Source organism: Colias eurytheme, chromosome 23 (genome assembly GCF_061535395.1).
Source record: "Colias eurytheme isolate Ceu_HAF_F1 chromosome 23, ilColEury1 Martin Lab GWU primary, whole genome shotgun sequence".
In the NCBI taxonomy this organism is placed as follows: Eukaryota; Metazoa; Arthropoda; class Insecta; order Lepidoptera; family Pieridae; genus Colias; species Colias eurytheme.
The window spans coordinates 7,166,533-7,181,039 of NC_143002.1; the positions used below are offsets into that span (position 1 = coordinate 7,166,533).

Consider the following 14,507-nt stretch of genomic DNA (forward strand, 5'->3'; position numbering starts at 1 on the left):
GGCTATCTAACACCGAAAGAATTTTTCAAATCGGACCAGTAGTTCCCGAGATTAGCGCGTTCAAACAAACAAGCAAACTCTTAAGCTTTATAATATTAGTATAGATGTGGGTTAAGAAAAAAATAGGGTTTTAGGGTAAGGTTTGAAATTGATATAGGTCAATCAATATCTAATATAATATTATTACAAAGTACGCGGGACAGGATTTCTTGTGGTTAGGGAGCCAGGTGCAAATTTGGTTAACTATTTCCTCTCAAGAGATAATTCGTCAGACGCATGAGAGTATAGTATTATAAAGCCTCGTGAACGTCAGCTGGCGCTCGGTTGGGGGGGTGAGCGGTTGTAGCCTCCCACGCACATAGGAAAAAAAATACATTCATTCATTCATTTCCTCTCAGCTAAAAATTTGTCAAATTGTAGCTAACCCAATATCTCAACGAAAAAAAATAGTCAGCTGGTTACAACATGGTGTATTATACGTCAGCTGGTGTCTCGTACATGAAAGTTAAATTTAAAGAAAAATTTATTTTCCGTTATTTCCTCTCAAACAAAAATTTACCTGATGATAGCTTATATGTAACTGTGGATAAATATATATGTCAGCTGGCTGTATCTTGGTGGAAAAACCGTCAGCTGATACGGGAGGCTACAACCGCTCTTCCCCCCAACCGAGCTCCAGCTGACGTTCACGAGGCTTCATAATACTATACTTTGATGCATTTTACTAATTACCGCTTGAGAGGAACTTGGTCATAAAATCTGCTGCTGGCTCCCGGACTTGTCGTAGTTATACAGTAATTCTTTGTAATCCGATGAAGCCCGATAAAAACGAATTAATAACTGGCACCTTTTCATCAATCATTTTTTATGGGCACTATAGAAACATAACATTGACAAACCATTTACAATATTAACAAAACTTTCCCAATCGTAATATTAAAAGCATTTACTTTGATTATAGTCCTGATAAAAATATATACCTACTAGCTTTCCGCCCCCGGCTTCGCCCGCGCAGTCAAAGAAAAACCCGCATAGTTCCCGTGGGATTTCCGGGATAAAACCTATCCTATGTCCTTTCTCGGTAAAAAGTAGCCTATGTCCCGGGGTAAAAAGTAGCCTATGTCCTTTCTCGGGTATCAAAATATCTCCATACCAAATTTCATGCAAATTGGTTCAGTAGTTTAGGCGTGATTGAGTAACAGACAGACAGACACAGTTACTTTCGCATTTATAATATTAATATAGTATAGTATGGATGTCTAAAGGGTGATTTATTTTCAAACTCATAAATCATAATCTATTAATAATCGATTTCCAAATCAATTCTGAACTTACAAATAGGCATCTAATCAGTCCCATTGTAGGGCAGAAACCTTCCAAAGGCCAAGGCTTAGTTTCCATTTGTCCTTCAAAGGAAAAACGTAATTATCGTTACGATAACAGTCCATTAAAAAAATTGGTTATCGATAATCGTTTATCGTTAATTCCAAGTATGAGGGAATTTAAGCTTTGATGTTTTGCTCTTAACTTTTGAGTCTTCAATATTTCCTGAAACAATAAGGCGGCCAGAAGCAAGTAAACAATAAGATCTAGCTTTCCGCCCCGTCTTACCAGTGGTCCATAATATATTATAGTCATAGATATAGCCACTCACGGATTACGTACAAATCCAACAGTGAAAAATGTTTTGAAAGCGGAGTCGTAGCACGTACTACGTAAGTCGTAACATATTATGTAGTTCCTGAGCATAAGCGTTCAAATAAGAAATCCTTTAGATTTATTAAGTACCTATAGATGTGTAAATGTTATTTCATATTACATTTTTTAGTGTTTATTAATTTAATAATAATTTCCCAGGCAATAGTAGCGCTGACATTCAGTGTCTACGTATTGAAGCCGATATTCCCGGAATGCGACCCGCCACAAGAGGCCACGCGGCTGCTCGCAGCTTGCTGTATATGTAAGTTATTTAGCTATTTATTGTATTAATATTTATATTAATGTATGCAATAGCTTAATTATATTTAAATATCAATACATTATACAATTACAACACTAATCTTTACAACTACGCCTTAAATTACGATAGAGTTTTTTTAATAGTGATTCAATTTTTATATACGTATAATACAGGGTGCCCCGTTTATAGTGGTCCAAAAATTTTTTTCAGCTTGAGAGCATCATGAGTAATCATTTAAAACAAACTTTAGTTAAGCGAAAACTTATGGTTTAGAAATTATGATTTTTTTTATAAATAATCCGGAGTTTCAATATTTTTGTCACAAAACCACTCTGTTATGAAAACTACTGGACCGAATTGAATGAAATTTGGTATAGGTATAGCGCAATAACCTACCTATCGCACTATAGACTCATCTTGTGTAAATAATTAAACTGCATTTTTTTATTTTAACTTTTTATGTAGTTTTTTTAATTTCTCGGCAAAATATTGATTTTTCGAAAAAATCCTGTGAAAAAAAAATGTACCACCAAGGTTTTGCTGGTACTGCTAAAAACTACCTTAACATAGGGTTATTCTTGACACAAAAAATCATAGTTGTCCTTCGATTGTAACATCTTCAAAAACAACATCATGTACATTAAAGCATGGAAATCGAAAAATTACGAAATTTACCATAATTTAATTTTAATCATTTGGAACGGCCAATTTATGATTAAAGAACCATTTATTGCCATAAAAGTCATTACAAATCAGTATTCACATGGCTATAAAACTATTTGAATGAAATAAAATTTTAACCTGCCAGCCAAGATAACGTAACTTTATTCTAATGTTAATTTATTGAGTTTTTTTGTTGTTTAGTTTTTATGTTTAAATCTTAATAAAAGGTTTGGAGAATTAATAAAACAACATAAATATTAATTAACATATTGTTTATTTTTTACAAAAGGTTTTCAAAATGCCGTCCGCCTTTCGCTAAACATAATCTGCATCTGCGTATGAAATTTCTTCGCAGCCTATTAAATGGCTGCCGGCTTTCTTTAATTAATGACTGTTATATCCACTTGAATTTTTAGGTATGAACCTATGGTAATAAATGGTATAATGCCATAAATTGGTATACAAATGTACCTATGTATAATGAATGTATGGTTATTTATAGGCATAAATTCAAGTGGCTATAAAACAGCCATTAAAGAAAGCCGGCAGCCATTTAAAAGGCTGCGAAGAAATTTCTTACGCAAATGCAGATTATGTTTAGTTAAGGCGGACGGCATTTCAAAAACCTTTTGTAAAAAATAAACAATATGTTAATTAATATTTATGTTGTTTTATTAATTCTCCAAACCTTTTATTAAGATTTAATCATAAAAACTAAACAACAAAAAAAAAAAACTCAATAAATTGACATTAGAATAAAGTTAAGTTATCTTGCCTGGCAGGTTAAAATTTTATTTCAGTCATTTTAAGTTTTATAGCCATGTGAATACTGATTTGTAATGACTTTTACGGCAATATATGGTTCTTTAAACATAAATTGGCCGTTCCAAATGATTAAAATTAAATTATGGTAATTTTCGTATTTTTCGATTTCCATGTGTTAATGTACATGATGTTGTTTTTGAAGATGTTACAATCGAAGGACAACTATGATTTTTTGTGTCAAGAATAACCCTATGTAAAGGTAGTTTTTAGCAGTACCAGCAAAATCTTGGTGGTACATTTTTTTTTCACAGGATTTTTTCGAAAAATCCATATTTTGCCGAGAAATTCGAAAAACTACGGAAAAAGTTAAAATAAAAAAATGCAGTCTAATTATTTACACAAGATGAGCCTATAGTGCGATAGGTAGGTTATTGCGCTATACCTATACCAAATTTCATTCAATTCGGTCCAGTAGTTTTCATAACAGAGTGGTTTTGTGACAAAAATATTGAAACTCCGGATTATTTATAAAAAAAATCATAATTTCTAAACCATAAGTTTTCGCTTAACTAAAGTTTGTTTTAAATGATTACTCATGATGCTCTCAAGCTGAAAAAAATTTTTGGACCACTATAAACGGGGCACCCTGTATAATACATTCATAATATACTGTATTTTTTATCAATATGTATATTCTAAGTTTCTTACCCCCAAAACGATTGCAGTACTCCTAACGTTCGTCAACTGCTGGTCAGTACGAGCGGCGACCCGCGTACAAGACTGGTTCACTTACGCTAAACTCCTGGCTTTGTTCATCATTATTGCCGCGGGGATATATCAACTTTGTTTGGGTATGTAATTGAATTTTTGATTCTATTATAAGTACTTAATTTTTGTAATTTACAGGAATTCGCATTTTGTTTAAATTATTTGGTTTACGCGTTGTCTGAACAGCTGGGTATCTTTGTACCTACAGATCAATCTCGAGTTTTCAATAATTGTTGGCATAAATTATGGAGGAAAGTAACCCACATACATAAAGTCTAAGGTTTTTGTTTTACCTATGTTTTACTTGCGGCACTTCGAATTTTTTTTTGTTCATTCGGACAAATATTTTCTATTGGAATTGTAACCCTGTATTTGTGTAATTAAACTCTTCAGCTTATTGCGTGGGGATCGTTGATCGCAAGATTCGATGATACCAAAATCGTCGCCTTACTCCATGACGTGACAGTATTGCTATGACGCGACCTTGAAATTTTACTCTCAACGCGCCTAAAGAAGATTCACTTCAAACAATCTTTCTCATTATTTAACTGCACTAAAAACATACCCCAAGCAGTTCTTCATAATACGTATAGAATACAAAGACACCGCAAGGGTCGGAAGGCGTCGGCGACGGAGATCTTATTAGATGATTGCTTTTATCCGCTCTTGTTACATTATTTAATTTGCTAAATGCATACAATGTTAGTTTCGATAGCTGTGTGCTATTCAAAGTCAAATTTATGAAGAAAATTTATTTTTAGTAGACTTTAGGTCATCTTGTTTATTAGTGTGTTTTCACATATCGCGATGATATTTTCTTAGCAATATTTTTCTGTTTATCCATGCTATATCTATTCTATACATATAATAAATCTGTAGAAGGGTCAATTCTGTACATTGAAAATATTGAAAAAATAAATAGCAGGGGGTGTTACTGGATCGATACCAAACCCAAATATGTGATTAAAAAAATTTTTGTCTGTCTGTCTGTCTGTCTGTCTGTCTGTCTGTCTGTCTGTATGTTCAGGCATCACGTAAAAACTAACGGTTCGATTTCGATGAAACTTGGTATAATTATACCTTATTATCCTGGGCGTAAAATAGGATACTTTTTATCCTGGAAAAATACGTAAAAAAAAATTAATCTTAATTTTTCAGTTTTATCCATAGACGTTGTTCTGTAGAACCGCGAACACACGTTGCGTATTATTATAGGCCTAGCCGTATTTGGGTCCAATAGTTATTTATAAGATGTCATTGTCAGAGTTACTCAAAATGGAGAAATAAACCATCCACGCGAAGACCGACATCCGCGCGGACGGAGTCGCGGGCGGAAGCTAGTTAATAATATCTATGATCATCGCGATTCCTGCAGTGGCACGTTAAGTTTATCTTTAACTAGCTGTGCCCCGCGGTTTTACTCACATTGCTCCGCTCATGTTAGTCCTAGCCTAGCCTATAGCCTATGCCCTATAGCCTTCCTCGATCAATGGGCTATCTAACGCCGAAAGAATTTTTTAAATTGGACTAGTAGTTCAGGAGATTAGCGCGTTCAAACAAACAAACTCTTCAGCTTTATAATATCAAGTATACCTAGATACACAAACGTCCAAGCTCAAATTTCAATCACGGGGTGATTTGGGGTGTAACTCCTCGACTTGTTGATTCTATTTTGTTTCTAAACAAAATGTTTATCATGAGGCTTAGAGCTTAGGCTTTCCTTCAGAGAAAAGCCGGCAAGAAAGATTGATTTCAAAACAGATAAAATGTAACTCATTCTTGTTTTTCGCCCCTATTATAGGTACATTTAGGTATATGAAAATATATGAAACTCGTATTTTAACAAATTTCCTTCTCTTCTATATAAATAAAAATGTGTGCGTGTACACACGTAAGAAGTGAAACTTCTTTATGACCTTATTTTTCAAAAAAAAATTACTATGTATATGCAACTTTACAGAAATACGTCGAATCACGCGTGGTAGGGATAAGAAAAAGATGGCGCGTAACGGAAAAATGTCACGCGTAACGAAAAAATGTTATACTAATTTTTTTCCAACCCCGATAAAGAAGTTTCACTTCAAAATATGAAAATCATCTCAAAATAACTTTACACCTTGCTTCCAGGACACACGGAAAATTTTTCGTTCGAAGGAACAACAGACGATGTGACGTCCATCGCTTTGTCTTTCTACTCCGGTCTTTTCGCGTATAACGGATGGTAAGTTTTATATAATACCTAGGTACTATAAATAAATAAATAAATACTATATTTCAGCCCGCGGCTTCGCCCGCGTTTTTAAAAAAACCCCGTAAAGTTCCCGTTGCTGTGAGATTTCTGGGTTAAAAAGCCTATGTCTATGTCTGGGTCTTCAGCTACCTATGTACCAAATTTCATTGCAATTGGTTCAGTAGTATTTATTTAAAAGAGTAACAAACATCCATCCATCCTCACAAACTTTCGCATTTATAATAATATTAGTAGGATGTATAACTGAACTGCTTTGAAATATTTAAAAGCAGTTCTTTTTCTTTTTAAAAATATAGGAATGTTTTCTTTTAGCAATTTTTGTTATCTCCATTTACGTTAGTTAGATTTTACGTACCTACTTTCTCTCCAGGGCCCATAGAAAATGTCCACCCTGTTTATTTCGTAGGCTTATTCGGGTGGTTTTAGGTCAAATAAAATAAACAATTTTTATAGAGTGCTTTTATGGTTTTGACTGAGAAACAAAATATGAAGGATTAATTTTTGTCTGTAGGTATACATATATGTAACTGAAAAAAAAAATAGTAAATACATATTTCCATTCATGATTCTACTCAGTACCTAATTACTTCGTAAAAACAGTTTTTAATAAAAAGTTAAAACTTAAGTGCGATTTAAACCTGTTAAAATTATATTTCCAGGAACTACCTAAACTTCATAATCGAAGAACTAAAGGACCCAGTAAGGAATTTACCCCGCGCCATTGCTATTTCTTGTACATTAGTCACAATAGTGTATACTTTCACTAATGTAGCGTTTTATACTACACTGTCACCGACTGAGGTAAGTAATAATTTATTTTTTATATAAAAGGTTACTTTTAAAATACCAGCAACCTCGCAGGACAAGATAGTAACAATATACAAGTATATATGATAGTAACAAGATAGTACAAGTACATACATTTGTTCTACGACTTTTGGCATAACGCAATACATTATTTTTTAATGATTTTTTAAGCTTTTATTGTACTCTCCTAACATTTGTAAGTCTATGTTCTATTCATTATCGAAAGGACGACGCGACGCCCCCTTCCCCCTCTCATTCGCTTCTTGTTTACGTAATTTTTGGGATGCGCGTAGAGTTTATAATATCCAAACGGAAAATTAAATATTTATTTTTGTATGAAAATAAAATCTAACAAATTATCAAAAGTCGTAGAACAAATGTTGTTACTTATGATGTTAGCTATCTTGTTCTGCGAGGTTGCTGGTGTTTTACAAGTAACCCTGTATAATAATTAATTAACTATTTTCATTTACATAATTTGTCGAAAAAATTATGTATTAATATAATTAAAAAAATAGTGTGTGTGCCGAGCACACGTGTTAGAAGTGAAACTTCTTTAGCGAGATTCCAAGATTCCAAAATCCTCGTTTTTATTTCCTTTCTTCACCTAATAGAAATTAAGTAGCAAAATATCATTAATGCTATGTATTTAGTAGTTACCTTACCCTACCTTACCTTTATAACCTTGATTAGTACTCAAATTAATTATTATAAGGGAAAAACGTAGCTTTTTCGGAAATTCTAAGGCCATTTGCAAGAAACTAATAAAATGTTAACTCCTTTCTGCGGTTTTCTAGCAACCACAACTTAAAATTAATGTTTAAAATTACCAGTGCAAATTAGATTTTAACATGCAGCTTAAAAATTATATATTTTTCATTTTAGTAAAAAGTCTAGTGATGGGATATTATGACATTTTTATCATATCGATAATCGATATTATAGGTACTTTTTAGTTTTTTCGAAAATGTAAATAGACTTAAGTAATAATCCCAAAAACTATACGATATGAATTAATTGTAATAATATTCATTAATGCATAAAAAAATATTTAGGTACATACATACAATAAGGATAAAACATTAGACTTTAACTTTTATAGATTTAAGGGGATTGTTAATCAGGAATTTCGAGGAACTAGTTATAATGAAGTTCCTGTATAATATTGCATAATATTTTAATTATACTATTAAAATTTAACAGGTATTAAACTCAGCGGCAGTAGCAGTGACATTCGCTGAACGACTGTTCGGTTGGTTCGCACTCGCGATACCAATGTTTGTGGCTGCGTCCACTTTTGGCGCTGTTAATGGAGTGCTGCTTACGTCTTCCAGGTGAGTTATTAAGCTTATTAACATAGTCCGCCAGTCTGGCCGCCAGTGACGCCCCCACCTCATTGCATGCAACACGTGTGCACTGTTATGTTCTGTTTTAACTGCTTATTTTAATATTTTAATTGTTTGTTGATTGCATACGATGGATAATTTCGATACAGAAAGGTTTATTATCGAAATTCAAAGACGACCATCAATTTGGGATAATTCCTCATCAGATTATTCCGATAGAGATTTGAAAAAGAAATGTTTTTAGGAAGTTGTAGATTTGTTTGGATACATACAGCAGTAGTGCTATCTCTTCGAGGTCCATTTTGATACTGTCTCAGTGTGGTGTGGCGACTCTGGTGTCTGTGGTGTCTAGTTTGGTAGCTTACGGACACCACGGTGGCGCAACCAGTTGCGCCACCGTGGTGTCCCGGTGAAATATAGCCCTTAGTCGTTATTATTATTATTTACGTAATCTTCATAGTTCATCATCATCAACCATAATGACAATTATCTTCAATTTCATCGTCATCATCAATCTATTTTCTTAAAATGCTGAATATAAACCTTTTTTGTCTTTGTATTAATTCTTCAATAGTGTTACGTATAGTATTAAGTTCAACATAAATAAGTTGTCTGGTAAACAGCTAATATTTATATTCACAACAGTTAAAACAGTTTAATTATCTTTGACAAACAGCAATCTACGGCTAGTAATTGGCAAATAGACTATATTTTTGTATTTCAGCTTAATTTTATTACTTAAGCTGTTATTATTATTATTTCAAGCGTAGAGTGAACAGGTACCTTCTAGGAAAGCGCGCTCCATTATAGACCACATCTCAGCTTAACATCAGGCGAGATTGTGCGCTTCCCTATTTCCAATAAAAAAAAGACGGGTTGCACTGGGGGAGTGCCGGCAGAAGTGAAAACTTGATTATTAACGTTGAGCATGTTTGATATCCATCCGTCTTACGCTTTTTCGATCAGGTCACGTGTCCTGACGCGAGTTTAAGATTTTATACCCATTACAGAAAAAGTGCTCAACGCCGCTCAAGAAGTTTTCACTTCAAAATTATATGAATAAATAACCTTTTCTTTAGCCAGTTCATTCTGTCAGGTTATTCTACGCGGGCAGAGAAAATAACCCTTTCTTTAGCTATTTCTTCATTATAATTGTCAGATTATTCTACGCGGGTGCAGCGCAAGGCCAAATGCCGGGCATGCTCACGATGGTGTCGTCCCGCGCCACGCCCGCGCCCGCCGTGCTCGCCGTGGCGCTGCTCTCGCTGCTCTACCTCACCGTGTCTGATATACAGGCGCTGATTAACTATGTGGGCTTCGCGACTTGGGTGAGTGGTGGGGAAGTAGCTTAGTATACGAAGGTTAAAGGTTGGAAAATGGGAAAAAAACACAAAAAATACCAAAAAAGCAGGGTTTATCACAGCGAAACACAAAAAACACAGACACGGGGCTATTAGTAGCTGCTCTCGCTGCTCTACCTCACCGTGTCCGACATACAGGCGCTGATCAACTACGTGGGCTTCGCGACTTGGGTGAGTGGTGGGGAAGTAGCTTAGTATACGCAAGTGCAGGGTAAAAGGTGGGAAAATGGGAAAAAAACACAAAAATACCAAAAAAACAGGGTTTATCACAGCGAAACACCAAAAAAACCAGGGTTTATTACATCGACACGGGGCTATTAGTAGCTGCTCTCACTGCTCTACCTTCTAGCCCATGATTCCATGACAATAAGAAATTTCACAACGTATAAGATATACACACACTTCGCATTCTATTAATTATAAGGATTTTCTCCATTTTGTTTGCTTATTCTAGTTTATTATTTCAGCTAAGTATCGGAGCGGCTGTATTATGCCTACCAGTGCTACGCTACACACAACCCAACTTGGAGCGACCCATCAAAGTGAATTTGTTCTTCCCAAGTAAATATTATTCTATATATCTTTATTATCTTTGGATTTAATTATCAAACATAATTTCCCACGAATTTGATATTTTACTTTTATAGTATTCAAATGCTTTATAAATATTTATATTTTAAAAGAATAGGCCGAAGTCGCGGGTTCGAATCCCGCCTCATGATCGAATTTATTCTATTCTTTAAATTTTTTTATCACATCTCATGTTAAAAACTAAACGGTTTTTTTAACTGCAGTAGTTTTAAAAAACGTGTTTATTTCATTCCTCATGTTGTCTATTCAGAATTTTTTCACGTTCTTACTTCAAAATAGCAGTTGTACATAATTTGTCACGTTTTATTACAGTTTCCACGTTCTAGTTTCATGCTTTCAATGCGTGGTTATTATGGTTCTTTTCGAAATTAAAATGCATTATTTTTGAAGTATATAACTTCCATATAATTTTTCACCTTTTTATTTCTAAATTTCATTTAATTGAATATTAATGTGGAGAATTAGAGTAATGTTATGAGTTATGACATTAGTACAAGATTAATACATAATTTGAAATTCCACTCTTTTGTTTTTCGATATTTCTATGCTACACAGTATATCATTTTCCCTTTTAGATTACTATGATTTCCAATTGACCAAATCAAATATAATTTTTCACGCAATTCATAATAACGTAGAAAACGTTTTACTTTCCAAAAAAGTGTCATGCATAATAAAAAAATTCACTACATTTTGACTTAAAAACTTATTTTGAAAAACACTTAGTTACCTTTTTCCTTTTTCAAACATCCTATACGTTATAAGAAGGTTATAAGCCAGTGCACAACCATTGAGTTACTATGTACTACGTACCTAGGCCATCGCTACTACACTTTTTCTAACACGAGTTAGAGTCAATCGTCTCAAACCATTTTTTTTGTTACATTGATTGGTTTTAACTGATAAGTTTATTCATATTTTTTTAATAAGATAAACAATATTTATTTGTTACATTGATTGGTTTTAATTTATAAGTAATAATAGGCAGAATATTTGCAAATTGCATGACTCACTAGCCTGCGCCGCCACGCTTGTCACACAGATTTTGTTCGTGGTGTCCTCTCTATAATAAAAAAAGAGTGTGTGTACACGCGTTCTTTAAAAAATACTAGAATATACAACTTGAACATAGTTATCAATTTTCATACCACCTAGAACTAACTTCATGCTGTTAAATTTAGGTGTCGCTGTGCGCGCGCATCGTAAAAATTCACTCTCATCATTTTTCTCCATCGCGCCAAAAGAAGTATAACTTCAATACCTCAATGTGCACAACACAAAATAACCCATTCTCTTGAATCATTCCAGTATTATACATAATATGCACAATACTGGTGGTAGCGGTGCCCGCGGTCGCGTCTCCCGCCGAGACCGGCGTCGGTTGTCTGATGATACTCACCGCGGTACCCGTGTACTTGCTGCTGCTGGAGCCGCGCACGAGGCTCAGTGGACTGGGATACCTTACTGGTAATTATATAAACAAAAAAAATGCATGCGTGTACTAGAGACACACGTAGAGTACACACGTAGAAGTGAAACTTCTTTATGACCTTAAAAATGTCACGAGTATGGCGTAACGCAAAAATGTCACGCGTACGGCGTAACGCAAAAATGTTACACTAAATTTTTGTCCAACCCCGATAAAGAAGTTTCACTTCAATAAATAAATATTTCAAGACAATTTTCACACACAGCACGATCTGATCCCATACTAAGCTTTCGCTTGTGTTATGGAAACCAGATGGCTGATAAACATACATATATAATTTTTAAATAAATACTTACATAGATAATTAACACCCAGACACAGAGCAAATATTTATTTATTTACTGGCTGTCCCGGCAAACAAAATGAAATGATGTTAGCCGATTCTCAGATTTACTTAATAAGTATACAAAATTTCATGAGAATCGCTCCAGCCGTTTCGGAGGAGTAGGTATGGTAACTAGCATTGTGACAGAGAGAATTTTATATATACATATTATGTATATAGAGATTTACTGGCTGTGCCCGCATAGTTCCGCTCTTAAATCCTAATGGTCTTTACGTGATGATATTATTATAGCCTATATTTAAGTTGAAGTAAATCCATGCAGTACTTGTTGAGTTTAGCATACATACCAGACAAACAGACAAAAAATTCTAAAAACTATGTTTTAGTACTCAAATATTCTTTTAAAAAAATATTCAATGTACGGTTTCGATTATTCTACATCGTATAGATACCTACTCGCGTTTGAATGTTGCTTTTAGTATAATATTATTCATTTTTTTATTTTTGTTACAGAGGCCGCCACTTGCTTAATGCAAAAATTGACTCTCTCAGTACGACCAAAGATGAAGGTAACGTATAATTAAAATTAAATAAAATAAAATAAATATTTTTCTTTTATAATAATTAATTATTATTTTATTTTTCAGTAAACGACCAAAGCTGACATATCCGGACATTGCACACATCTCAATATTAACGTGTTCTGAACAAAATATATTTAAATAAGACTTATCGATAGATCTGTGTACATCACTAGTTGAGCTTTGTAAGGGCGGTTCTACATTAAATACATCTGAGTTACTAGTTAAAAAAAAATGTATAATGGCGGTTCTTTAAAATACCTTGTTGCTAGCAAAAATAATGATTTAATTAGTGTGGTACTGGCATTATAATATATTGTGCATCTATATTTTAAATCCCTGAGCATTTTTTGTAAAATATTATAATATATTTTGACGCGTGCTAGAAATATTTTCAAAATGTAAATAAATCATGCACATGAATAAATGAAACTGTTTTATACAAAAATCGCTCAAATAAGGGAACAAAAGAACATCGTAGTCGAACAAAGTCATTCAATTTTTACTGGAAATCTAATTATTAACCCTTATTATGAAATAATCATTTACTTACTGCATTTATATTTAAAAATTTAATGTCGAATGTACCACCTACAAATCTCCATCTATGCTACAGTAAATATGCAAAAAGAAATATTTTTATAATTTGCTAGAATATGGGTTTAATGTTTCCCACGGATTAAGCTCAGACTCTTCAGAAAATAAACAAAATGTCTTGCCAGTATCATCAATCAGTATAAATCAATAGCAATACAAGCTAAAAAGTTATGTGGATTTAGTTTTTCTATGAATACAAATGAATGGTGTGTGTCTTGTATAGATTTAAAGTGTTAAATGTTATGAATGATACAATGTGTACTTTTTAATTTTCCAAAAAATACGGAAATTTATAGAAAAATATGAAATTGTGTCCAATTAAAAAAAATACCACCGAAAGAGAATGCAATAAAACATATTTTAAAAAATTTCAATAGTGCGTACTGTTATTATTAGCAAGAATAATTTTAAAGCGCCCATTCACTGTACTTCCCTCATTTATCGCCCAAAATAAAAATTAAAAATAATTATAGGGCGTGACCATTTTAAATGGACATAATAATTCTTTAAAACATTTTTAGTTTATAAGCTTTTTTTGTGTGATTTAGAAGTGTATTTTGTGTATGTACGTCGAAGCCGAAAACTATTTCTAAAGGACAATACTTGAATAAGCAGTAGCTTTTATATATTCATAAATATACCAGGAAACAATTTTTGGTATTAACATTAGAATTTTTTGTGATTATGATTTATGATGATGATTTTCAGTGACTTTTTAATGTAATTTACAAATATGGCTGTGTTTATTTTAACATTCCCAAATATTCTCAATGAGATCTTATTTTTACGTTTATTAATTTTATTCGAATGCTATTTTTAATTTTATAATATTTTTTTAACAAAGAAAATATGAACAGTTTGTATAGACTATAAACTGTTTATGTCGTTATTTGTATATTTTGTACATAAAACTTTTCATACGAGACATTCCAATATTTAGCTACTTAGGTTCGTTTTATCGCGGTTGCTTTAAAAGCGTAGTAGATGCCAAAATTAGGAATTGAAATACCTATGTTTAATTTATTTAAATTCCAATCAACTT

At 33.1% G+C, this 14,507-nt stretch overlaps 1 protein-coding gene across 1 annotated transcript in view; it reads left to right on the plus strand.

The window, feature by feature from the left end:
- The window catches only part of LOC149898389 (Y+L amino acid transporter 2), a 34,242-nt gene extending 19,971 nt beyond the window's left edge, over positions 1-14,271 (plus strand). Inside the window, exons 4-13 of the mRNA XM_090115352.1 lie at positions 1,858-1,960; positions 4,114-4,239; positions 6,284-6,377; positions 7,067-7,208; positions 8,418-8,548; positions 9,720-9,888; positions 10,389-10,482; positions 11,821-11,979; positions 12,801-12,856; positions 12,935-14,271. Coding sequence (XP_089971478.1) covers positions 1,858-1,960; positions 4,114-4,239; positions 6,284-6,377; positions 7,067-7,208; positions 8,418-8,548; positions 9,720-9,888; positions 10,389-10,482; positions 11,821-11,979; positions 12,801-12,856; positions 12,935-12,937 — 1,077 coding nt within the window. The 3' untranslated portion in view covers positions 12,938-14,271. The remainder of the gene's footprint in view (positions 1-1,857; positions 1,961-4,113; positions 4,240-6,283; positions 6,378-7,066; positions 7,209-8,417; positions 8,549-9,719; positions 9,889-10,388; positions 10,483-11,820; positions 11,980-12,800; positions 12,857-12,934) is intronic.
- The last annotated feature ends 236 nt before the right edge of the window (positions 14,272-14,507 follow it).